The 27,642-nt window shown below is 44.7% G+C and overlaps 1 protein-coding gene across 6 annotated transcripts in view; it reads left to right on the top strand.

Moving 5' to 3' along the window:
• Window positions 1–27,642, top strand: part of phldb2b (pleckstrin homology-like domain, family B, member 2b) — a 158,261-nt gene that overhangs the window by 11,105 nt on the left and 119,514 nt on the right. For 2 of the 6 annotated variants that reach the window (XM_059650469.1, XM_059650467.1), the window contains exons 2-5: window positions 1,935–2,051; window positions 6,454–6,522; window positions 9,634–9,757; window positions 15,324–15,506. In XM_059650469.1, coding sequence (XP_059506452.1) covers window positions 2,004–2,051; window positions 6,454–6,522; window positions 9,634–9,757; window positions 15,324–15,506 — 424 coding nt within the window. In that variant the 5' untranslated portion in view covers window positions 1,935–2,003. Of the gene's footprint in view, window positions 1–1,897; window positions 2,052–6,453; window positions 6,523–9,633; window positions 9,758–11,289; window positions 11,486–15,323; window positions 15,507–24,065; window positions 24,176–27,642 lie in introns of those variants that run through there. The other 4 variants (XM_059650468.1, XM_059650470.1, XM_059650471.1 and 1 more) reach the window with 4 other exon arrangements.

Below are 27,642 nucleotides of genomic sequence, written 5' to 3'. Positions count from 1 at the left end.
CACACCAAGATCCCTCTGTTCCTCCACACTGCCAAGAATCCTATCCTTAATCCTGTACTCAGCTTAAAGACGTTCTGTATGTAGGAGAGTGTTGACAGGGAATTGGAGAGGCTGATGCTTCGACAACCAACGATGTGTAATTAAAACTGGGAATGCAGCAAGAGGAAAGGGTTAGAGGGGTTCTGATATCTCGAGAGGGCCGTGGAATTGGAGGAGAAAACAGAAATAGGGAGGGGCAAGGCCATGGAGGGATCTGAAAAGCAAGATGAGAATTATTTTTCAACAACTAAGATGTCGCTTGAGCAGGAGCTGGTGTAGATCGGACAGCAGAAGGACAGATAAGGAAACAGACTGGCTGCAAATTAAGGCAAAGGAAACAGCATCTTGGATAATTGAGCTTCCAGAGGATTGCAAGTCAGAGAGGAGCCAGGAGTATTTGAGAATAACCAAGTCTGGAGTTGGATGAGAATTTCAGCAGCAAATGATCTGAGACAGGACGACATCATGTAGGTGGAAATTACTGGTTTTAGTGAGGAGATTGGAAGCTCATCTTGGGGTCAGGTGTGACACCAAGTTTGTGAACAGACCGGCTTCATCCCAGACTGTTTCTAGGAAGAAGGATGGAGTCAGTGCCTAGGCAACGGAATTTGCGGCCCGAACTGAGAAGAATGGCTTTCAATTTCTTACCCCTCCTCCCTATTGGGTATTTGAAGAAAGAACTTGCATTTACATGACGCCTCAAACTCCCAAAACTCAATACTTTGGAATGCTGGAAACCTCCGGCAAACTTACTGACAGTAACGATAATAATATTTACTGAAGGATAACTGTTGGCCAGAGCACCAGGGTTAACTCTGCTACTCCACATTAAACAGTGTCACTCACTCATTCGTGTTGACCTGTTAGGGCAGAAGGGCCTGTGGCTTAATGCTTTGTCAGAAAAATGGTGCTTCTGACAGTGCAGTGGTCCTTCAGCAATCAGCCTGAATTGGGTGCTACTGCATGGCTTTAGCCCAGAACTGGACTCAGTTGAGAGGGAGCCGAGAAGGGTTTACATACAATACTGCTGACTGGGGTGGAGTAGAGAGAACGAGGTTAAAACTGGCAAACGGAGGCTGTTAGCACAAATATACAGTGCTAGAGACAGGGCTGTTGTGGTGCAATGATAGTGTTCCTACTTCTGAGCAGCAAACCGAGGTTCAAGACCCATGTGCTCCAGAGGTGTGCAACACCATCTCTGAACAGTTTGATTTGAAATAGCCACTACCTGGAGGCAAGTTCACTCATTGACTCTTTTGGATATATTCAAGCGATCGGGCAGGATATAGAATCTCAGAAACCCAACAGTATGGAAACAGGCCATTTGGCCCATCGAGTCTACACTGATCCTCCGAGGAGCATCTCACACAGACATGGGAAGAATGTGCAAACTCCACACAGACAGTCACCCAAGGGTGGAATCAAACCTAGGTCCCTGGTGCAATGAGGCTGCAGTGCTAACCACTGAGCCACAATTCCACTCCCGGGGCAATGAAGCAGCAAACCCTGCTCTTTGCCATTTTTAAGATCTGTTCAGTGTAGGTCACGATCCCCAATTGCCCAGAGGTCACATTGCTGAGAGTCTGGAGTTACAGGGAGGCCAGACCAGGTAAGGGTGGCAGATTTCCTTCCTTAAAAGACATTAGTGAACCAAATGGCATTTTCTCCCAAAGATTGGCAATCATGCGACTGTTCATTCCAGATTTTTACTGAGTTTCAATTTCACTATTAGCCATGGTGGGATTCAGACCCATATCCCCGGCACATTGGCCTGGAGTTCCCTGGATTACTGAACCACCAAGCCAGTGTCCCCTGCCTTTGCTGCATGATGTTTTGTCTCTGTTTCTGTCCTGCTTAGATCTGGCTCAGTGTTCTCAGTCTCCCTTTGTCAACAGAGAGTGGAAGCTTGTGAATTGGAGAACTCCCAGCTTAAAGTATAGAACCCAGCAAGTACCACAGGCCCAATGGAGCTGAACAGACAAAGCAAGGAGACAAAAGCAGAGAATGGACAGGTAAGCCTGCTCTGATGAGCGGGATCAATTTCATGCTGTGTGAGGTTTTGAACCTGTAATTGTCAAACCTTTGTAAACATGATGGAGAGTGTACCAGGCTAATGAGAGGGAGGATGCATCTAGTTTTGAAGAGATGGCAGAGATACTGGGAGCTACAATCAATAAATGTGGAGCTGGAAGTGCACAGTTGGTCAGACAGCATCGAGGAGCAGGAAAGTCAACATTCCAAGCCTAATCCCAGATACTGGGACTATATCCACTGGATCTGACAATGTGAGGAGCAGATTTCATTGGGTTTTGCAATGGTGCAAAGGTGAGAAAGCAGGTGAAAGACATTTCCTTTCTGTTGGATAGCCACGGATAACGGTTCTCCAGTTTAGCATTCTGCTTGAGAGGGTGACGGGAGGGGGTAAATGTCTGTACCTGGAGATTGCTGAACATAATGTCTGAGAATGAGTCAGACTGGTTGAGACGGAGAGTCTAGAATCCTTTCAAGAAAATAGATTAAGCCTATCAATCAGAAGTTATAGAACTATGAGGAGAGATTATGATTAGGTTGGAATAGTAAGAGACTTTCTCCCAGGGTGGAAAGGTCAATTACAAGAAGGCACAGGTTAAAGGTGAGAGGGGGAAAGTTTAGGGGAGAAGTGCGGGGAAGATTTTTCACACAGAAGGTGGTGGGTGTATGGAAAGCACTGCCATTGGAGCTGGTGGAACAGTTATGGCGGATCTTATACACGTGAACGGGAGGTGAACAGATGGATACCACAGGTGGGCAATAAGTAGCAGATCTAAATAACGATTAGGAATCAACACCAGCTTGGTGGGCAGAAGGACCTGTTCCTGTGTTATATTGAATTGTATTGTTTCGGTACAGGGCTATGAGAGTAAGTGAGGCGGTGGGATTATTCTGGGATTGATACAGGGCTATGGAGAAGAGTTCCGGGGGAGAGGGATTAGTTTGGGATTGAGAGATGGTCACGGGGAAGAGAGTGGGATTAGTTTGATATTGATATAGCCATGAATGAGGACAGATACAATGTCTCTGTGTCTATGATGTGATTCTAAAGGAATGGTGAATTTCATTCATCAGTTACCAGCGGTTTGATAGCGGTGACTGTTGTGGGAACATTATTTGTGAATTGTCTTACCCTGGACTGTGAGACTGCATCTCCGGGAGCGTTGTGTCAGATTCTGATGCTTTAGCCCCTGTCAGGGTAGCTTCCAGTAGAGAGCTACCCTCTTGGCCAGAATGTGTTAGCCTCCCCAACACTGTTCTGGGCTTAGGAGGTCTCCAGCCTGGCTGAGCGGGGTTGAGGTGTAGTCCTTGCATTGCTGGCTTCCTGATGAAAGGCGTGTGCTATTGTGGCGTGCAGCTCATTCTGAGTGAGACCAGTTGCAGGGTGGCAGGATTCCAGAGGCTGGAGGACATGGGGAATCAGAGCCAGTCCCTCTGGTAGTACTTGCCAAGATGGTGACCTTGCTTCACATAGTGATTTTCAGCAGGGAGCCCCAGCCAGCACTGCCTGAATTATAGGCAGCCTGCCGAATGATTTAACTCCATGCCAATCAAAGGCAAAGTCTGCAGAATCAATTAAGGTTGAAGCTTTTTGCTTTGGCCCCAGTTGGAAGGGCGGTTTCGGAAACTTGAGAGTGGAAATCCTTAACTGTTTTACAACCTGACTGTTTATGAAGCTCCACTTCAGAGTGATCAGACAGCAGCATGTGGACATTCAAACCAACAACAACCTGCATTTATGTAGCACAGTGACTCTGAGCATGAAGAAGCCTTGTGACACCCAAGGAAAAGGTAATAAGGCACACGCAGTGAAAACTCAGTCATAGAGTCATACAGCATGGAAACAGACCCTTCAGTCCAACCAGTCAATGTTGGCCATAATCCCAAACTAAACTAGTCCCACCTGCCTGCGCTTGCCTATATCCCTCCAAACCTTTCTTATTCATGCACTTATCCAATTGTCTTTTAAATATTGTATGTATCCACTTCCTCTGAAAGTTCATTTCATACACACACCACTCTTTGTGTAAAAAAATTTCCCCTCATTTCCTCTTTCAATCTTTCTCCTCTCACCTTAAAAATGTGCTTACCACTCTTTAAATCCCCACCTTAAGGAAAAGACACTTGCCATTCAACTTATCTATACCTGTCATGATTTTATAAACCTCTATAAGGTCACTGCTTGACCTCCAATGCTCCAGTGAAAAAAGTCCCAACCTATCCATATAACCCAAACCCTCCATTCGCAGTACATCCTGGTAAATCTCTTCTGAAGCCTCTCCAGCTTAATAATATCCTTCCAATAACAGGGAGACCAGAACTGGACACAATACTCCAGAAGAGGCCTCACCAATGTCATGAACACCCTCAACATAACGTCCAAACTCCTGCACCCAAAGGTCTGAGCAGTGAAGGCAAGTGTGCCAAATGCCTTTCTAACTGCCCCGTCTACATGTGACGCAAACTTCAAAGAATTATGTACCTGAAACCCTAGGTCTGTCTGTTCTGCGACACTACCCAAGGCCCTCCTTCTAATTGTATAAGTCCTGCCCTTGTTTGTTTAACCAAAATGCAATACCTTGCATTTATCTAGATTAAACTCCATCTGCCACTCCAGCCCATTGACCCAACTGATGAAGGTTTCTTTGTAATCTTAGACAATTCTTCAAAGGAGTTGGTTTTAAGGGGAGTCTTAAAAGATGAGAGAGAGGTTTATGGAGGGAATTGCAGAGTGTCAAGAGATTCACCAAACTGATAGCTAAGATTGGGGAATTACCTACAGAAGAAAGGTTGGATAGGCTGGACCTTAGAGTTTAGAAGAATGAGAGGCAATCGTATTGACAAGTCTTTCCTGACACAATGGTAAACAAGGTATTTTGGAGCTCTTTTGTCAGGATCATTTACCACTTGATCTGTACCATACAACTTCATTTTTTGTTTTGAACATCTGCAGCTTGGAAAGGTGTCATTGGAAGTTCAATCCATAATGTTTCCATTATCCATAATTCAGCTTGGAAACTGTTTTACTGCATCTTTAAGCCACGTGTCTCTGATTTTGTGTCTCTGGAAAATAGAAGTTCTCCACCTTCAAAAGCCAGACTCTGCAGCTGTCAAGTGATTTTTACTTTGGTGTCAACTTGCGTGAACAAAGCTTCTAGCTCTCTGTAATTCTCTACAATGTGCTCAAAAGTGGACTGCAGGCTGTTTCATTTTTTGTTTTAGTTTTCCTTGGTGTGGCTGTAGGAATCTGGATGGGGGATATTGCGATATTGAAGAATTTAATAGACATTTCTCGTAGCTAACTATTATAAGCAGACATTGCATTCACAGATACCTAAGTGTCTGGGTTAACCTTGAACTATTCTGTTACATGGCAGCATGCCATGCTGAAGGGTGTCAACATCCACTCTCCTCCTCCTCTGATGCTGCCTGACTTGCTGTGTTCCTCCAGCTCCATGCTATATTGACAGTGCTTCATATGATCCCTGGGGAAGATGGAGCACATTTTTATTCTCCGGTCACAAATAGTGGTGATTTTGTGAATGTGTTACTTGAAGTGATTCTGACTGTAAAATACAAAACAGTTTCCTCTGGCTCACCACCAAAAGACTGTTCTAACCTCAGAAATTTTGTCGTCATCCTGCCTCCACTTTTCTCTCTCCTGTTATTTGTTCAGCTTTCTGTGCAAGCATTAGTTGTAATTACTGGCTCTTTAGCAAGAGGAACTGTGCGCCCATTGAACAGTCAAGTCTATCCCTTAGATAAGGAGACCAAAAGCATATGTAGTCCTTTTGTTGCAGTACATTTGTGTCATATGGCATCATTTTGGAAGCTTCTGAATCAAGTCCAAACAAACTATATTGTAGAGAATTCGTCTGCCTTCCTTGTTTGGAAAAAAATGTTAAAGGGGGTTGTAAAGCCTGGGGACTCTTGACATGTCCTGTTTTGGCTCAACTGGGTTATATACTGAAAGCTTTGCTGCAGAATTCTGTCCTTAAGTTGCAGAAAATAAAGTTGGTATACGAAAGGCTTTGTGAGTTTCTTCGAAATGCTGACTGCCAGGATGATGTCCTGTTGGATTTTAATCAGTAAGCTTGGCTAACTGTCGGTTTAACTGCAATCAACAATTGCCCAAATGCAATTCAGATACAAACATGTCACAGGTTTAGTGCCTGCGTCTGACTGGTGAATGTTGCATGCCTCCTATGATAGAGGGTTACAGAGAAAGAGAACGACTGATTGGAATCTCTCACAGAGAGGCAATACAAGCAAGAAGGGCTGAGTGGTCTCCTTTTGCTGTGTGCAATGCTGTTTTTCAAAATTGTTCCGCTGCCTGCGCCTGTGATTCTACCTCAAATATTCATTCTTTTTGACGACTTACAGGAGATGAGAAAGTCTGAGCTCGAAACTGCGCCAGAAGAAAAGGAGGCATCAACGACAGAGATGCTACAAGTGAGTCTGCTATTGCGTGTCACCCTGGGGTGGCCTGGTGCCACTCAATGGGGCTGACTCCCACTGCCTTCTGAGGCAGAGTGTCCTCATTTCACACAAATCCACAGGGAAAACACCTCTCTTCCTCTCTGCTCCGACTTTGTATGTTCACATGCTGTGATCGCGGTGGTCATTGCAAGAGAGACTCTGTCAAAATGATGACTAGCATAGGGCACAGACTGCCTGGTCGTCATGTCCACCTTCTCAATAAGTCCAGGCTGAAGCACTACCTGGAGATCTGGCTTATTGGAGCTGTAGTGCTCTGAATCACTATACTGGTGATCCCATTTGGGAAAGATGCAAAGTTTTTGGAAAAGGTGCAGAACAGATTTACAGCCATGGTTTTTGATGATGAGAGACTTCAATTTGTTGGGTGGGTGAGAGAAATTGGGACTTGAAGTTGAGCGGAGAGGTGGGTCAGAGGTCTGGACGGAGTAGACAGTGAGAAACTGTGCTCTCTCGGCAGGAGTACTGGATTTAAGCTGAGTGGCAAAAGAAACAATGGTGACATGAGGAAAATTTCTCTTTCTGCAAAGAGTCTGGACTATGGTGGAGGCAGACTGAACCCTGCCTTTCAAAAGGGAATGGCATCATTATTCAGAAGAGAAAGATTTGTAAGGCGACAGGAAAGGCAGGGGACTAGCTGCATGGCTGTTACAGAGACCTGCTGGGAACACAGTGGGCTGAATTGCCTCCTTCTGTCCTGTGATCCTATATTTTAGGTGACAGAGTTGGGAAATCCACATTGGGTGTTTCTGAAAACCTAGTCCACTGTGACCGGAAATTGGGAACCATTCCTGGGATTTAGGCCAAAGAGAGTTGGTGTTAGAGAGATGTTTCCATAACATTTCCCCAGATCTGTTGAGTGATCTATCCATGGAGTCACATGACTAAGTTTAATTGGTCTTTCATTCTTAAATATCCATTTTACTGACAGAGAGGTTCAGTAGGAAGGAATGGGATCTGCTGTTGCTTCAATAGAACCAAGTGCTGAATGGCCAGTTATTTCCATGGAAGTTGGTTGCTGTAGTAATCAGGTTGAATAGGCAGTTTACGTTTTGAAATTCCTGGCTGGCTGTGGTGGGGATGCCTTTAGCCTATTTTGAGGCCTGCAATGCTGCAGCTCCGAAGCAAGGGAGTTTGGGCCCTAACTGCAGCTGGGCCTCAGGCTTTGTTCATGAATCGTTAGTCTGCTGTAGTCAGCAACTGAGGTCCAAAGGATTGAAAGCAAAATCTTTCAGGATATGATGGGAATGGGAGGGTTTCTGCTCCTCTTGTTTCATCAGTAATGTTCTGTGGTTTTTAAGAACTTTCAGGGCTCTCACGGAGTCAAGGGGCAGTAGTTGTAGAGTAGCCGCAGGAAGGATGTCTCCCTCTGACTGGAGTGAGCGTTGTTCAGAACTAGCCTCAGAATAAAGAGCAGGTCCATTGAGACTGAGATGGAGAGGAATTTCTTTACTTGGGAAGGGGAATGAATTCTTGGAAATGCTGTACTCCAGAGGACTGTGGAAGTTCAGTCATTGACAGAATTGGCAGAGATTCATAGATTTTTTTTAGATATTAAGGCATCAAGGATATGGGGATAGTGCAGGAAAATGGCATTGAAGTAGATATTGGTTATGATTTAGAAAACACAACAGACTTAAGGGGCTGAATGGCCTGCTCCTGCTCCGATGTTCCTATTTGCCAGTTTTAAAAATTTCATCTTCTAGTGCTAATCCTCCACGTCCTTGCTCGCCCCCAGTTTCATGACAACTTCTGTAACTTCAATTTATAAACCCTCTGAGGTCTCTACAGCACTCCAATGCAAACCTCCCATGCATCCCCTGATGTTCTTCACCTCATTTCCTCGGTCTCTTAGGCTTTGCTGATGCTGTCATCCTTTCTCCCCTGTTTTAAGAAGCTGGTTTGTAATAATTTCCGCAGATAAGTCTCTAAGCTGTCTTCCAACCATCTCTATACATGACTCAGGGTCCAATCTTATCTGCTTGTCACTCCTGTGAAGCACCATGGGAGGTTTTACAATGTCAGCGTTGTCAGATGAATGTAAGTTATTGTTGTTTTTCATTGTTGTGTACTAGGTTCAGGTTGAAGGGGTGTGATTGAATACCTGTTGTCCCAGGGGCACATTCAGAAATTGAGTGCTCACTTCCACGAGGTTCCTATCAAACCACTTGCAGTCCAACCTCACGGGTTGATGCCCTGTCCATATGCACAGTGACTGCATGCGGGGGTTCGGGGCTGAGAGATCAGGGCCCAGGGAGATTGAGGAAGCCGTTCACCTCTAGTTGAGGGCTTCAATGCTTGAATTTGAAATACATGAAACAAGAGGAGGAGTTGGATACTCATCCCCTCAAGCCTGCTCTGCTAGATCATAGCAAGTTTTGAGAAGATTTGTAGCTCAGTTTGAGGCTCTGGATGTGAGTTTGCTCGCTGAGCTGGAAGGTTAGTTTTCAGACGTTTCATCACCATTCTAGGTAACATCATCAGTGGGCCTCCGACGAAGTGCTGGTGTTATGTCCCGCTTTCTATTTATCTGGTTAAACCCAAGGAAACCTAACCAGATAAATAAAAAGCAGGACATAACACCAGCGCTTCGTCGGAGGCTCACTGATGATGTTACCTAGAATGGTGATGAAACGTCTGAAAACTAACCTTCCAGCTCAGCGAGCAAACTCACATCCTGCTAGATCATGGTTGATCTTCTACCTCAATGCTATTATTCCGATATGCTCTCCCACTCAGCCTCCACGTTCTGGACTGTCCCATCAGAGGAATTAATTTCTTTGCCTCTTTGATCTGTCAGCACTTTGGTTGTTCATTGTTGATATATTCACAATCAGCACCCTTTGTCTTCTGTGATGGTAAGCTGTTGTGATTGTTTGAAATTTGGCATTCTTGCATATGTCCTGACGAGTGCCAGAGGAAAAGCTTCAACAGCATGTTTTGCTTCAAAAGCACTTTACTGGCTGCAGAGCTTTCGGGGGAAGTCCCCGAGGCAGTGAAAGGCACAATGTAAATGCAGACTTTGCATGGTGTGGGAAGTGACGTTGGATTTGGGTTTATTTGCAGAGCACACCGCTGGACATCATTGACATTGGGAAAGGTTTGAAGATGCAGTCAGAGAAACCCCATTTAGTGAGTCTGGGTCGTGGCCGCCTGAGTATTGCTATTACACTGCTGCCAATAAATGAGGGTAAGAAACTGGCATTCTGCTCAAATTCATGGTCCATCTGCTTGATAAAAAGCATACAACTACATTTATTTATTTGTTTATTTTCCTTTTCTCCTTCATGGGATATGGGCATCGGCCACTTGTTGCCCATCTTTAATGTTGAACTGAGTGACTTTCTAGAGCCATTTCTGAGTCAGTCACATTGCTGTGGGCCTAGACTCACGTGTAGGTTGGACCAGGTAACGACGGCAGATTTCCTTCCCTAAGTGATGCTTATGAACCAGATGGGTTTTGACAATTGACAGATGTTGTCATAGTCACCATGCACTGAGACAAGCTTGCAATTCCAGATTTATTACCAACATGAGAACCAGATGCTGGCCATTCAGCCCATCAGTGAGTCTGTTGCTGATCTTCCACTTTAGCCTGTTTTCCTGCACTATCCCTACTTCGTTTGTCCTTTTAACATATAAAAATCTGTTATTATCATCAGAATTTATTTCCACCAGCTGCTGAGCTGAGATTTGGATGCGTGGACCCACAGAGCTTTGTGTTCTTGGGGAAGGGTAACCAGATCCGAAACGTTAACTAATTTTTCTTCAATGATGCTGACAGACCTGCTGTGCTTTTTCAGCAACTTCTGTTTTTGTTTCCCCCCATAGAGCTTTAGCCTGAGCCCTCTGATTTTTAGGCCAGTGTCATTACCATGATACCATGGTCTATACACATACACTTATACAAGGAGAGACGTGTGCACAGGAAGATACACAGACACAAGCAGATGTGTTCATAGACACAGGCAGGCAGACATTCCCGTACAGACAAGTGCATGCAGACGCAGACAGGTTCAGGCAGACTTGTGCACACATTCAGGCACAGGCACAGACGCACACGCACATGCACACAGACAGGCACAGGCATGGATGCAGACACACATAGACAGGCACAGGCGCAAGTGCACAGACAGATGCGCGCACACTGACAAGCACAGGTGCAGACAGACGCAGGCGCACACACACCGACACAGGTGCATACAAACAGGCGCAGGTGCAAGCGCGCACAGACAGGCACAAACATACACACACATGCAGAACCACAGCCAGACACACATGCACCCACCTCTCCCTATGATTTATCAATGTGTACTAATGTCCAATGATCATTTCATCGATGATGAAGTGGAAGCTGAAAGGGGAGTCACAGAAGATGTGGTCAGTCTACAGTAAAAGCATGAGAGAGTGAACTGTCCAAGGGCAGTGACCACTGGACTATTGCAACATGCCATTTGTTCACAAGAAATCCCTGCCCAAACATGGCCCCAGCTGGAGGCGGATATTTGGTTCAATTCCTGGATGAGGCGATCAGTGAAACTGGTAAACAAGCTCAACAGGCTGATGGGTTGGATCTCTGGTCATGAAGCATCTCACTGCAGCCAGAGTAGATTGGGTGTGTGCTACAGGGAAGGTCAGGTCCCCTGAGTTAGGGAGGGGAGTGACAACGCGAGGTAGGTGGGGCTTTACAAATGCTGTTGACCAACTGTGGGCTCTGGCAGCTCTGGACTGTGAGATTCCGGTAGAGATTGTAGCAAAACTAGTCGTGTCTCCCCTTCTTTCTCACGCCTGTGTGAGCCTCTCATTATGACAGTCAGCCTCAGCCACTGGCAGAGTTGAGAACACTGAGGACTTGTGCAGCATCCAAACTCAATCCTGATTTGACCTAAATCAGTGACTCCAGGACTGAAGGTAGGAGGTAATAACTGAAAATAGATTGATGTTAATTTCATCGAGAAATAAGTTCAGATGCGTTTTAAGCACTTGTTAATTGAGAAAGTAAACATACTTGTAGTCTTTTTAACCTTGCACGGTGCTCACACGTTTAAATGTAAGAAATAATAAGTCCGACTGAAACTGAGGGTATTGTGGGGCTCTTATATTGTCAATTTTTGTTCCCTGAGTTAAGAGCGGGTGGGTTGTATGAAGCTCTGTAGCAGACCCCCGTTCTGTGTCTCTCTTGAGCTTGGTAAACACACAAACTGTATTCAGTATTCAGCACAAAAGTTTGGGAGGGAAGCCAGTTTGCATGAGCCCTTGTTTTGATGGATTACTCAGATGTCTGAGTGAGCTCTGTATTTAAATTGAGGCATTGCTGCGGCTGGAACATCTGCAGCGAGCTGGATCTATCACATTTGAAACTTTACTTCCTTCATTCTTTCATGGGCTGTTGACATCGCTGGCAATCATAGAATCCCTACAGTGTGGAAGCAGGCCATTCAGCCCATCAGGTCCACGACAACCCACCCCCCCCTTACTCTATCCCTGCATTTTACAATGACTAATCCCCAGAAAGACTCACCAATGTTAGCAGCTTTTGAGTGTGTACAATAAGTTCAGAATCAAGGCACCATTTGGAACAAATCATGTCTCTTTCTTTTCCATGACTTAAACTATTACTTGGCCAATGTATTTTAAAGTTAGCATTCTGCTGAGTTTACATTTTTTATATGATTGTGTAATGTTTTTAAAGGGTTAGATATTTATTTGCACAACTGTTTGTCAGTATTTTTTGCATCTTTGAGACAGTAGGTATTTGTTGAATAAAGAAACTGGTTCTTACTGTGGAACTTGATACAATCTGAGACCTGTAGATATTTTCTAATCAAACTGTTTAAAGATGTCACTACAGATTTCTGGAGCAGAGAGACTTGAACCCAGGCTTTCTAAGGGCACAAAAGCCCTCAGTCTGAGACCTATATATTTGGCAATATCACCACACTGGTTAAATTTAAAGATAGTGGGAACTGCCAGTGCTGGAGAATCTGAGAAAACAAGGTGTAGAGCTTGGTGTACACAGCAGGTCAAGCAGCATCAGAGGAGCAGGAAAGCTGACGTTTTGGGTCTAGACCCTTCTTCAGAAATGGGAGAGAGGCAGGGGATTCTGAAATAATTAGGGAGAGAGGGAGGCGGATAGAAGATTGATAAAGGAGAAGATAGATGGAGAGGAGACAGACAGGTCGAAGGGTCAGGAATGGAGCCAGTAAAGGTGGGTGTAGGTTGGGAGTTAGGGAGGGGATAGGTCAATCCAGGGAGGACGGACAGGTCAAGGAGGCGGGATGAGGCTAGTAGGTAGGAGATGGGGGTGGGGCTTGAGGTGGGAGGAATGGGTAGGGAGGCAGGGATGAGCTGGGCTGGTTTTGGGATGTGGTAAGGGGAGGGGAGATTTTGAAGCTTGCAAATCCACATTGACACCATTGGGCTGCAGGGTTCCGAAGCAGAATATGAGTTGCTGTTCCTGCAACCTTTAGGTGGCATCATTGTGGCACTGCAGGAGGCCCAGGATGGACATGTTGTCCAAGGAGTGGGAGGGGGAGTTGAAATAGTTCGCGATTGGGAGGCGCAGTCGAATGTCGCGAACCCAGCTTAGGTGTTTCACAAGGTGGTCCACAAGCCTCCACTTGGTTTCCCCGATATACAGGAGGCCACTTCGGGAAAAGCAGATACGGTATTCCACATTAGCAGATGGGCAGGTGAACGTTTGATGTGGAATGTCTTCTTGGAGGCTGGGATGGGGGTGTGGGGGTAGATGTAGGGGCAGGTGTAGCACTTCCCGCAGTTGCAGGGAAAAGTGCTGGGGTGGTGGGGCTGGTGGGCAGTGTGGAGCAGACAAAGGAGTCACGGAGAGAGTGGTCCCTCCGGAAAGCAGATAAGGGTAGTGAGGTCAAATTGCAGATGGCGGAAGTGCCGGAGTTGTTGTGACGTGTCAACGAATGGGATTAGAAAAAGAAACAGCGACCTCTGTCATAATACTTGGCTTCCATTTCTTTCTCATGACACTACACTACATTCCTCCAGGTTAAAGCTGCTATAAGTATAAGCGAATTGTTACAATGTTCTCCCATAACGAACCACTCGTGACCCTTAGTTCTTCTTCACTTTGAAATTGTTGACAAGGTAGTTGAGTTTTGACATGCATCTTAATTTGTCCCAGCTTCACCAGTCAAAAATGGCGAGCTGGTCGAGCTTATTACAGCATGGCTAGATGGATGAGATAAATAATATTATGATAGAAGTTGGAGTGCTGCACTGAATCCTTTCCCAGTTCCACTCCTCTACTGGTCACGATAAAGTTTTAATTTAACCAGGATGGTAGTTTTGGACACATTATGTAAATCTATCAGGTTTAGTATTAGAAGCAAGTCAGCCAGATTTCATTAGTTAACTCTTTATACTAAATTCAACTGAATCAACACTGTTGCGAAGATTATTGACAGGTTGGACAATGCAAATATATAAATAATTAACTGTCTTAAAAAAACACACACGCACAGGCCTGAGGAAAAACAAAGATAAAGGAAAACTCTGCAGAGTGTTAACTTAAAGGTACTTTGGCCAAATGAAATTTACACTGAGGAGAAAAGTATGGTGAGCTATATCCAAAGTTATTCTGTAAATGTGAACCCATGGCACAGGGATGTCACACCAGGACAGTTGTAACTGGCTAAATTCCCTTTGACTAGATACGGTGAGTTAGGTACTGAAGTCCACTTCAGGAACCCTCTGTGAATGGTGAAGATGGCCACTAGTGCATTTTCAGTTCCTGCACTTTGCAGAGTGGGTTTGCAAAGAAAGAGGGAGCGAACAAAGGTTGGTTGCTCTTTAAACACATTCCTCACAATCCTGTCCAACTGGCTTCAAGATTAACTTTCTTCCAATTCCAAACTGTGCCATGTGACCTCTCTTTGAAGGGCTTGAAGACTAGATATATCCGTCTGAACCTCTGATTGTTGCAGATGCAACATTGTTGCTGTTGTCCCCAGTGCATTTTCCCTTTGCTAAGTGTCAATTTTTAAAAATTCAATATATTTGCATATGTATGGGTCTAGTTGGTCTATTACAAATTAATATTTGGATCACACTTCATAACAATAGAACAGTTGGGATGACGTAGACATAGACATAGAACATTACAGCACAGTACAGGCCCTTCGGCCCTCGATGGCTGGGTGAACAGATGAAGGTAAAGGTTATAGAACCATCTCGAGATAGGGTGAGGTAGGATGAGATGAAGTAAGTTGGGAGAAGGCTCGAGTTCATGACAACTCCAGCACAGACTAGTTGAGCTGAATGGCCTGTTTCTGTATCATCTGTCAGTGCAGACTCTGTGTCGAAGGGCCCGTTCTACACTTTGATTCTATTTTTTTTCTGTAAACTGAGGGAACAGTGTCGCGGAATGCAAGTTGGAATAAGTCTACAGGATGGTGTTTGACACAGGGATCATCAGCTGAGAAACCACCTCAGCATCATCAATATAGTTACTGTGCTGGCAATGAGGATTACAGTCCATTTCAAACACACTATGCTGAAGGTAATAGAACATAGAACATTACAGCACAGTACAGGCCCTTCGGCCCTCAATGTTGTGCTGACCTGTCATACCGATCTCAAGCCCATCTAACCTACTCTATTCCATGTACGTCCATATGCTTATCCAATGACGACTTAAAGTTGGCGAATCTACTACCGTTGCAGGCAAAGCGTTCCAATCCCTTACTACTCTGCATTTGTGTAATGCGTTTGTGTCTGATCCTCAGGTACAACTAGAATCGGCACTGAGGACGCCCCTGTACCTCAGGATATTATATTACAAGGGGAGGATGTAGCAGCTGAACACTGCTACATTGAAAACCAAAAGGGGATGATCAAGCTGTACCCATGTGGAAACTGCTGCACGATGGATGGACTTCCAGTAAAAGAACCCACTCAACTAACACAGGGTAGGTGTGGTTTTGGTTACACAATGTCATTGTTGCCTGTCGTTTGGAAAGATGAGGTGTGGGTGGGTCTGTGCGTGCCATGCGTCAGCCTGGTGAACTTATTGATACAGCAAATATACAGCATATGGGGCATACGGCGAGCAGCTTCAGTTGTATCACAGATGTTGGGATGGATGTACTCTTTGCAGGAGACATTGGCACTAGACTAGTAATGTGCTGGGGAGCACAGATTCAAATCCCACCACGGAGCTGGTGAAATTTGAATTCAATGATCAATTCAATTAATTGATTGTAAAAGCCAGTTGGCAGTAGTGGTCATTCAGTTTCACTTAGTAAGAATAAACGAGATTGCCAGCAGAGTTGGCGCTTATGTTTGTTGGAAAGTTCAATATTTACTTGCATCAGTGGACATGGAGGAATGTCCCAGTATAGCTTCATTCACATCTTTTAGGCATTAAAGAGAGACAGTTTGAAGGGTATCAGATGCCAGAGGGTGAGCATAACCCTCCACCTGATATTTTTACCTGATGCTGCAATGCTCATGTTATCTCCTGCAATGTTAGAATTGTGGCATTGAAGAATTCAACAGATTTTTATCGCAATTAAATATTATGCATGAATATTACATTCCTTAGCCACGTAAGTGTCTGGGCTAATGTTAAGCCAGTAGGTTGCAAGAGAACATTTTGCTTCAGAGCATATCGTGCATTAAGCAATCTGAGGTAGGATGGAATATGAGACCTTCATCCCTTCTGATTACATAGATATATATGGGCATACTGACCAGGAGACATAACACACCATCCTGCTTTTTGTAAGGAGAAAAGTTCCTCCCAAGCAGACACCTATGGTTGTGCATAGGCACTCGTTATCAATTTGATTATGTAAACAGGTACAATAGAGTTAATAAGACTAACATTTCAGACTTCAGTGTAACACTTTGGAGGTTTGACAACATGTTTAGGTGGTAATCATACGCTATCTGCTGAATTACATGTTGTTCACAGTTGTGCTTGTTTGTTTACTAGTTGTATTGCTGCTGGTTGCTGCCCCTTAATATTGTTGCAAAATTGTCATCATTGGAATATTCTTCCTTATTATCCATGTGCATGATTGATGTGTTGTACAATGGTCTGAACTGGATTCTGTTCCTTTGCAATGTAGCTCCATGGTCAGTCATGACTTCACATGACCTAGGCTGTTTGCATAAGTTTTGTTGGTGTCGCGGTGGAGGCATTCCCTGGGTTGTGAATAGGCTCTGTTCTGGAGTCCATTCACGAGTCAATTTGTATGCAAGTTGGAATACAATGCAGGACAATGGAAGGCAGTGGTTTGTAAATGTAGGAAATGGTCTTTAAAATTATAATCATGTATGTGATCATGTTCATAAGTTGGATGTTTGTAAATTGGGGACCCCTGTATTTGTATTTTGAACTTGCACTGCCTGTTCAGTGCGCAGTTTTAATAGACCTCTTCCTAGTGTTGCATTCGTGTACCTCCTCCACATTCCTTGGGGTATTTAAAAAAAATAGCTGAAGGCACCAGAAACTGTAAATAGACTGCAGTGGCTGTGTTACTAACTGAAGATATGAGTTCAAATTGCTGTGTGACGTTTTGTGATTTGAATTCAGTTAATTCATAAAGCTGTGATACCTCACTGAAGTATTGTTAGAAATCAAGCCCTACTATCAAGGATTTCTAAAAGCACACAGAATTCTCCAATTTACCTGAGTTTCAGACCCAAGTTGACAGGAATCTCAGACCAAGTTCATGGAATTGGAGCAGCTACATGCAGGAAAATCCACATCAGAGCAGAAGGAGACATTCAAAAGGGTAATAGTGAGAGTGTAGGGCCAATATGTTCCTGTCAAGGTCAAGGATGGGACCAACAAGTCCAGAGAACCTTGGATGTCAAGCGATGTACAAAATTGGTTAAGGGTAGAAAAGGACGCTTATAGTAGATGCTGAAGGTAGAAGAAAGAACAGGGAATTGATTTAAAAAAAAATTAGGAGAGCAAAGATGGGACGTGAAAAAATGGGTAATACTAAAAAAAAATATAAAGGCATTTTATAAACATATTGGGGATGAGAATAACCAGGGAAAGAATACGGCCCAGTTGGACCAAAGTGGTGATGTGTCTGTGGAACCTGAAGACATATCTGAGGCTTGAACCAGTACTTTGCAACACTATTCACTGTAGAGAAGGATGACGTAGGTACAGAAATCTCACTTAATGGCGGCACAAACTTTTTCTGTTCACGAGATCCATTGTCACACCATTAGGCTGTTGCATCATTAGATCTTTTATTACTAATCTCTTCTGGCCTCCAGTTTATCACAGACCTTCTCTGTAATTCGTATTCTACTCCCCTGACCATCACTGGGTTAAAAATTCTTTTACTTCCATTAGAACTGAAGGCAGGTGGAAGATAACTGACCTTAAACATTATTTTCTTTTCTCTCCACTGACATTGTCTGGCTTACTAAGTGTTTATAGCCTTTTTTGTTGTTACTAACCTCCCGACCGATGGGCTATAACCAAGAGTAATGCTGAAGCAAAGACATTTTATTGAAGCTTTTCAATTTGCATTCATCTGCATGTTCACAAGAAATACCAATGTGAAAGGGGGAACAACTTTTTTTATACAGTATACTTTTTATACTATTACACCGACCATTCAGAGTGAATTTGCCTGGTTTAAATTGAAACAAAACTGGGCAGTTAACTGAGATAACAAGGTGTAGAGCTGGATGGACACAGCAGACCAGGCAGCATCAGAGGAGCAGGAAGGCTGACGTTTTGGGTCTGGACTCATCTTCAGAAAAAGGGTCCAGACCTGAAACTTCAGCATTCCTACTCCTCTGATGCTGCCTGGCCTGCTGTGTTCATCCAGCTCTACACCTTGTTATCTCAGAGTCCAGCATCGGCAGTTCCTACTATCTTTCTTGGCAGTTAACTGCTTGTTATCATCTAACAAGTGAATTTGCCATTACAAAGCCTTTACCATTCAGTCCACCTTGCCATCTAATCAGCACGGTATGACACAAAATGTTTCCTTTTATGTTTGATATTCTTCTAAATGGCCCTGATGACAGCAATATGAAAAGTGTTGTTCAATGTCAAACAGATTCCTAGCTAGCTTTTTCTATTACCTGTCATCTTCAAAATCTGAACCTACATGGAATTCCTGGATATTAGTTACATCAAGCGTTAGGGGTGTGGGAAAATCAAGTAGAGGCTGATGGTCAGCTATGATCTGTTTTAATGTCGGGGCTGGCTTGAGGGGCTGAATGGCCTCCTTTTGCTCTAGTTTCCCATGTGCTAGCTGTCAGTCTGATGGAGAGTACATTCAGTGACCAGGAGCTCTGGCAGCAAAACTTCCCTGAAGGAAGGCAGGAACACTGAACAATCAAAAATCAACCACTCCATTTTCCTCCTGAGTGGTTTTAAAAGGTTGTTGCAGGGATTCACATGGAACTGCAGAGAAAATGCCATGAAGTAGAGGGGAACATAAAAGCATGGCTGTTTTTTTCAAGGTTGGATTTCTGCAGAGTTAAAGCCTGTCTGGCAGGCAGCAATAAATCTCAGGCTTGTTTCTTTTGAAAACACAATGAGTAGGAATCATCTGTGCAGAAACATGCATTCTGGTGTAATACATGCAGCCACTGTATTTTGTGATCAATTCACTGAGGTCTTCCCTCAATGTGTGATCTCTCTCTAGTTTAGATCATTCCGGTGATTCCCAGCTTGTGTAGTATGAGCAGGTCTGGGTTGTTGACGGATGATAGCCCATATCCATCTGAACGAACATCAATCATGTTCATTAAGAACGTATGACCATTGGAAATAGGAGAAGGAGTGGGCCATTTGGCCCCTCAAGTCTTCTCCACCATTCGATAGCATCATGGCTGATCTGATATTTCTCCTAAAAGCCGAAAGAATTATGAGAAAGGGTCACTGGACCTGAAATGTCAACTCTGATTTGTCTCCACAAATGCTGCCAGACCTGCTGAGCCTTTCCAGTAATTTCTGATTTTGTTTCTGATATTCCTCGTTCACTTTCCTGTCCTTTCCCATAGCCATTGATTCTTCTACTGATCATGAATCTATCAAACACAGCCTTAAGTATACAGAAGGACTCTGGTCTTTGGTCCTAGATTCTTCCATTAGGGGAAACATCCTCTTAGCATTTACTCAGTCAAGCCACTAAAGAACCCTGTATGTCTCAATGAGATCACTTTTCATTCTTCTAAACTCCAATAAGTGGAGTCCCAAGCTGCTTAATCTTTGATCAAAAGACAATCCCTCCATTCCAAGGGTCATTCTTCTCTGAATTGCCTCCCAGGAAATAATATCTTTCCTTAGAATAGGAGACCGAATCTGCTGACAGTGTTCCAGATATGGTAACAAAACTCTCTGCCCTTGTTCAATCAGTGTCTTTCTGAATGTGGTTTAATTTTTGCCTCAGAATTCTTCCAAGTAATTTTCCCACCACTGAGGTTAGCTGACTGGCCTTTTCATTATGCTGTTCCCTACAGATATGTGAGCATAACTGAACACAACCAATGGCAAAGGACGATGTTTCTGGAACTGCACACACTCGGGTACCAGCTACAAGTGATAATAAGGTGTAGAGCTGGATGAACGCTGCAGGCCGAGCAGGAAGGCTGACGTTTCGGGCCTAGACCCTTCTTCAGAAGAAGGGTCTAGGCCCGAAACGTCAATCTTCCTGCTCCTCTGATGCTGCTCGGCCTGCTGTGTTCATCCAGCTCTACACCTTGTTATCTTGGATTCTCCAGCATCTGCAGTTCCTACTATCTCTGAACCAGCTACAAGTGATCTGGCATCAGGCTACGCTCTGAAAACTTATGTTTTCAAATAAACCCTTGGTGTTGTGTGATTTCTGACCTTGTCCACCCCTGTCCAACACTGGCGTCTCCACATCACAGCTCTTTAAACATTGACTGAACCAATGTCCTCAGAGTAAAGGTAGAATTAACGCTTTACTCCTCAACCTACACTGTACTCATGCATTTTAATAGCATTCCAGGAATAGATAGATTTGAAGGGGATTGGGGGGCAATTTAAATTCACAAGATCTCAGGAGAAGTTGAGACAGTGTCAATAAGCATTTGGGATCCTTAGCGTTATGAATCGAGGCACCCAGAATAAGAACAAGGAGGTTATGGCAAAGTTTCATTGGACCGCTGCTATTCCATCCAATAACTGACACCAATGTTTAGAGAAGAGGATTAAACAATGGATAAAACCGTGCCGTTATTTAAAAAGGCGTGGGAGCAGTATAATGGAAGACCAGTCAGCCTAACCTCAGTGGTGGGAAAATTACTGGGAAGATTTGTGAGGCAAAGTATTAAACAACATTAGGAAAGACACTGATTATGCAGGAGTGGAGGGCTTTGTTGAGGAAAAGTGATGTATAATTAACCTGAAGGAATTTTTTTGTTGAGGAGGTTAACTAGAACGGTCAAACACGAGCTGCACAGTTGATACAGTCTACATGGCTTTTGATAAAGTCTCACATAATAGACTGGTGAGAAAGGTAAAAGCCCAATGTGTGGTTAATTGGATTCAAAACAAAAATGAATTTTGCCAGAATGGTGCCAGTGTTGAGAGGTGTCAGTTTAAGAGTCCTCGAGTTTTTACAGAGAACAAAGTGTCTTTTTGGCCCATCATATCCACATCAGTCATCGAACATCTGTTTATATTAACCCCAGTTTCCAGGCACGTGGCCCATAACCTTGTATACTATGATGTTCCAAGTATTCAAGTAAATCGAGGGTTCCTGCCTCCACCTTCCTTTCACCTTCTGGGTGAGAAAATACTTCTTGAATTTCTCTAAACCTCCTGCTCCTTACCTTAAACTTGTGCCTTGGTTATTGACTGTTCTACTAAGAGGAAAGTTTTCTCCCTAACTACCCTATCTATGTAGTGTAGAAATTTGTACATCTCAATTAGATTCCCCTTCAACCTTCCCTGTTGAAAGGAAAACACAGTCTATCTAATCTGTCTTCATAGCTGAATCACTCCACCCCAGAACCTGCTGTCTCCAAGGATATATGGACATTCACAACAAGGTCTCTCTGATCCTCTGTATATCCTAGAGTCCCACCATTCAATGAGTACGCCCTCGCCTCGTTTGTCTCTTCAAAAGGCGTCACCTCACACTCTTGAGCATTAAGTTCTATTTGCTACTGCGCACCCCATCTATTCATCCAGCTGCCTGATGTTTTCTTCCTTGCAATTTATCATGCCACCAGTCTTTGAGTCTTGTGAGAACTTATTGATAATGCCTCCTATATTCATGTTTAGATTATTGGTGTATGCACAAACAATAAGGGAACCAGAACCTAACCATGTGGTATGCTGCTGGACACAGGTTTCCAGTCACACAAACACCCTTCGACCATCACCCTCTGCTTGCACCACCAATTCGCAAATGTGCTTGGGGATGGGAACTTGCCACACCCATTCAGTCAGGGCTTACACTGTCAGCAGCGTGACTCAGTGACACTACTTTCTGGGTCAGAAGGTTCAGGGGCTGTGAACTTTGAATCCAGTCTGATACTTCGATGCTGCACTGTTGGAGGGTTCATCCTTAAGCTTCTTTTTAATATTCAGTTGTAGGATGTGAGCGTTGCTGGCTGGGCCAGCATTTATTGCCTGTCCCTAGTTGCCCCCTTGAGAAGGTGGTGGTGGTGAGCTGCTTTCTTGAACCGCTGCAGTCCATGTGCTATGGGTTGACCTGCAATGTCCTTAGGGAGGGAGTTCTGGGATTTTTACCCAGCAACAGTGAAGGGACGGCGATATGTTTCCAAGTCAGGATGGTGAGTGTTGGAACAGAACCTGCAGGGGGTGGTGTTCCCGTGTATCCGCTGTCCCTGAGCTTCCAGATCAAAGTGGTTGAGAGTTTGAAAGGTGCTGACTGAGGATCTTTGTTGAATGAGACAAAATGAGTTCCCATCTTCCCTCTCTAGTAAAATATCCTGTGGCAGAAATTTGAGGAAGAGGTGGGGGACTCCTCTGAGTATATCAGCTATTATTTATCTTCCAATTAACATTACTAAACTGATCATGTGTCACTCTCCCTTTGCAGGAGCTTCCTGTGTGCAATTTGACCTTGCTGTTTTCCTACATTACCTCTGTGTAAGAATACTTTCAATGTACATCATTTCAATGTACTCTGAATTTTGAGGTTGTGAACTCTCCTCCTCTCTCGCAAACCATCTCCCGCTATAATGTGATAATGGGAACTGCAGATGCTGGAGAATCCAAGATAATAAAATGTGAGGCTGGATGAACACAGCAGACCCAGCAGCATCTGGCCTGAAACGTCAGCTTTTGTGCTCCTGAGATGCTGCTGGGCCTGCTGTGTTCATCCAGCCTCACATTTTATTATCCCGCTATAATGTGTTGTGTTGGATCCAAACCAACATCCAAGTGTTTGTCAGTTACCTGACATGTCATTGGAAGCTGAGATCTATGTGTGTGGACACTGAGTGGTGCTCTGCTGACGCTGTCATGAGGAATGCCCTATAACTGTGAACTTGCCAGCCATCCCTATGTGCAGTGACTGTAGAACCTTGCAATTAGTGGCTGGCCACCACTGGTTTGCCAGGTACTGTGGGAGACAGAGAACACAATGAGGGGTGCGCGCTGTGTGTGTGTGTGTGTGTGTGTGTGTGTGTGTGTGTGTGAGTGAGATAGAGAGCGGGATAGTGAGAGAGGGAGAGGGAGAGTGAGTGAGTGAGAGAGAGAGAGAGAGAGAAAGAATGCAGTGGTGGTCAGAAACTGCGATGGATCAAGTCTGGCTCTCTTGCACGGTGGAAACAGCGAATCAACTGCCAGTTGTGCCCAAGAGTACAACCTTCACTTGAGTAACACGTTGGACACAGAGGAGCCCATCCTTAGGGTGTTTACATTTCTGACAGGAGAGGCGGTGTCAGTGGGACAGGGGAAGAGTTCTGAGGGTCACTGGACCTGAAACATTAACTTCTGATTTCTGTCCACAGATCCTGACAGACTTACTGAGCCTTTCCAGCAATTCCTGTTTCTGTTAGTGGGGCAGGGGCTTGGCTGGGACTTATATGGAGGCTGGCCTTGTGAAGGAGTCTGCAGTGTTAAGACAAAACCTGGGGAGTTGCAAACTCCACATTTTCTCCTGGGAAATACAAAATACCTAAAGATAGTGGCATCTATTAATTATTGGATTCCTTACATTCTTTCCTGTACAGTAAAAGAGTTCACTTGAAGATGAGCAGACAGGGTTAGATAAACATGTGGTTTTCTGTCTCTCACTCTGGGACAGAGCCATTAGCAGACAGTTCACAACCAATGCAGTCTTCTCTCTCTCTCCCTCTCCTCTCTCTCTCTCTCTCTCTCTCTCTCTCCTGTTTCTGCACTGGAATTGATTTTCCTTGTTGGAAGGAAATTCTTCACTTTCAAATCCTGTGACGAAGATGAGAAGAGGGCGGGAGAAATTTGGAGAGGATTTCAAGGGGCTCCTCCCCCAAGTGACGGTGAGGAAGAGACGTGAGCAGGAGGCAAGCCTGTTCCAGACTTGCTTCGCAGACTGAAAGTGCCTGGAGGTAATAGCAAGGTACAGCAGACAGTCTGCCCAAACTCCTGTGGCAGGCTAGGATTATAAAGGTCAGTGCTTTTAGATAGTTAGAAGGACACTCACTCAGGCTTATGCTTGGCTCAGATTTAATTGAGTGCTGTGAGTGTAATGTACCTCTGAAAGTTTTGTGGCGGTCAGAATTGCTTGCTATTGGGAGGGTGGTCTGTCTGTGTATGTGAGTATGGAAGGGGAAAGAGGGGTGGTTCTGTTCAAATCCTGCTGAAAGGAGGATGGGAACTGTCGGACACAGTTTTAGACTGAATTGCTGGCCGTGAACTTCCTTTCAAACAGGCTTGTATTCTGGTGATTCAGACCTAGTGTGCCTAGCTGTAGACTGCTGAGCCACTGTGTAAGTATTTTGCCTGCTCTTGTTTGTTTGTCTCACTTGGGGAGTGACGTTAACCAGCAGGAGACCTCTCTCTGGCGGGAAGGAGGTGTGGACAGCATTCCCAGAGCTTTTTAAACATTGGTCAGCCCCAGCTTCAGACCCCAGGGAGAGGTCGGATGAGTTAAGAGGGAGAAAGGGTGTAGATTGTAACATGCTCCCAAGTAACTTGGTTCGACGATGGCTAGGGATCAGACTAGCAGAGTCAGGACCTGAAGATCATTTATAGCCACATACTCTCACTGCTGTGCTTTGAGATGGTGTAGAATCGTCTGTCCTCACTGCCGAAGAGGGTGTGCATAAATGTAACCACCTGGCACCAAGGTGTTTCACTGGGAGGGGCTCGCTGTTTCTCTCTCTCTCTCTCTCTCTCTGTGAAGTACTGTCATCTTTGCAGGTTCCAAGTTAATGGGTCTAACTAAGGCTCCTCACTGCAGCAGATGGTCACCTGTAAAACCAGGACCACAGCGTAGTCTCAGATGACTATCCCCAATCTCGGTTTCCTCAGCTCAGCACAGGCTGTAATATTCTGTAACCAGGCACAGCCCTGCCCCCACCCACCCTGACTCCAGCCAGACCCCAGCTAGCAACCCCTTTCCCTTTCCAGGCCTTCTCCTTGTCTACACCCAGGACACCCTCCCCCTAGGCCCTCTCCCCCTTTTCACCAAGAACCCTCTTCCCTCTCTCTGCCCAGGAGCCCTCCTGCTGAGGACCCATGTCCCCTCTCTACCCAGGCCCCCTTTGGTCTACCCTCTACCCAACCCAGCTCCCGACACCCCTCAAAACCAGGACCTCCTCTCCACCCAGGTACTCTTTCCCCCCCCCCCCTTCTTTATCCAGGTTGCCCCCATCCATTCTATCTAGTCTCCCCTTGCTTCTCTGCCCAGCTCCTGCCCTTCTCCATCCCAGGAGGTGGATTCTCCCTAGTCTTCTTCAATATTTATCCTTCACTCAGTGCCTGAAACACGACTTCCTGAACTCTGGCTCATGACCCCAGCAGGGTTTGCTGTGCAGCATGGGCTGCTGTGGGTAGAACATGCCTTTAACTGCCTGGTGTTATAGACATGAATCATGTCCTGAAAAAAAAATACTCCCACGGGAATGTACGTTCCTTTTACTTCAAAATCCTGTCAAAGAAAATGTAAACCCCACTTATGGAATTCTCTTTGACTGTCCAATTTTCACAGGATATGATACAGTCATACAGCATGGAAACAGACCCTTTGGTCCAACCAGTCCATGCTGACCATAATCCCAAACTAAACTGGTTCCACCTGCCTGCGCTTGGCCTGTATCCCTTCAAACATTTCGTATTTACAAGTCTCTTAAACGTTGTAACTGTATTTGCATCTACCACTTCTTCTGGCAGTTCATCCCAAATACAAACCATACTCTGTATAAAAAAAAGTTGCCCACGTCTTTTTTAAATCTTTTTCCTCTTGCTGTAAAAATATGCCTCCTCGTCTTGAAATCCCCCACCCTAGGGAAAAGATACCTACCATTCACTTTATCTATGCTCCTTATGATTTTATAAACTTCTATAAGGTCAACCCTCAACCTACTGTGCTCCAGTGAAAAAATGTCCCAGCCTATCCAGCCTCTCCTCATAATACAAACCCTCCATTCCTGGAAATATCCTGGCAATTTTTTTCTGAACCCTCTCCAGCTTAATAATATCCTTCCTATAACAGGGAAACCAGAAATGGACCCAGTACTCCAGAAGAGGCCTCACCAATGTCCTATACAACCTCACCCTATACTGAAAGGACTGAGCAAAGAAGGCAAGTCTTCTCAACCGCCCTGTCTACATGTGACACAAGCTTCAAAGAATTATGTACCTGAACTCCCAGGTCTCTCACCACCCAAGGTCCTACTTCTAATTGTATAAGTCTTGCTATTTGGGTTGACAGGGCAAATGTCTAGTAATCACTGACCTGAAACATTAGCATTTTTGGGAGCTGGCTGTGTGCTAATTGACTGCCATATATGTGTAATTACAGCAGTGGTTACTGTCTTTCCCCAATCTTTCGTTTTTCTCTCCCATTCTCATGGGTAGTTTCTTTCCAGAGAATTTTGTCAATCACATCACTTTAGGTTTAACCCCTTTGTAGGACGGTCAGCACATGACCAGTTAGAGTAGTCCACCCCCTCACCTTGCTCTGAAAGGTCACTTAAAGTTGCTGAGTGTTACAGATTTGTGAGCACTGCGTCAGAGAAATCCAATGGCAAGTCTGTGCAACCTGCCCACACAACTGAAAATGCCTTGTGCAGCGCAATCCATACACTCCTCAGTCAAATAGAACCATAGAAACCAGGATCAGGAGTAGGCCATTTAGTCCTTCAAGCCTGCTCCTTCTTTTAATTTAATTGACAATCCACTGTTCCAATACTGTGTTCCTGCTTACACCCCATTTACATTGATGCCTTTAAGATCTAAAATTCTACCTATCTCATTTTTGAATATATTCACTGACTTGGCCATAATAGCCTTCTGTGGTTGAGAACTTCACAAGTTCACTACTCTTTGATGTTTCCTCATCTCGGTCCTAAATGGTCTACCCTGCATTCTGAGACTGTCCCCCAGGTTCGAGACTCCCCAACCAGGGAAAAGATTCACCCTGAATTTAAATGAAGTCTACATAATTCATAGAATCATAGAAACCCTACAATACAAAAGAGGCCATTTAGCCTATCAATTCTGCACTGACCCTCTGAATAGCATCCCACTGAGAACCAGCACCCCCCCCCCCCTCCCCCGCCCCAGCTTATCCATGCAACCCCACATTAACCTTGGCTAACTCACATTGCCTGCATGTCCCTGGATACTACAGGGCACTTTAGCATGGCAAAATTTAGCTGTTCAGCCCACCGAATTCATTCGGCTCTATGTAGAACAGTCCCGTCAGCCCCATTGCCCTACTCTCCTCCTACCCCTGCAAGGTTATTGGACTCCAAACCTTGTCCAATTTTCTTTTTAAAATGATTTATCATCTCTGCTTCCACCAGCCTGGTTGGCATTGAGTTTCAGGTTGTTGGCTCTGGCTGCATAAGCAAAGGTTTTGCTCACAAACTCCCCTAAATTTCTTGCCAAAGACATTATAGGAAAGAGGA

This window comes from Stegostoma tigrinum, chromosome 12 (assembly GCF_030684315.1).
Source record: "Stegostoma tigrinum isolate sSteTig4 chromosome 12, sSteTig4.hap1, whole genome shotgun sequence".
Taxonomy (NCBI): Eukaryota; Metazoa; Chordata; class Chondrichthyes; order Orectolobiformes; family Stegostomatidae; genus Stegostoma; species Stegostoma tigrinum.
Note: the sequence above shows the minus strand (reverse complement) of the source record. Positions and strands in the feature narration are given on the sequence as shown.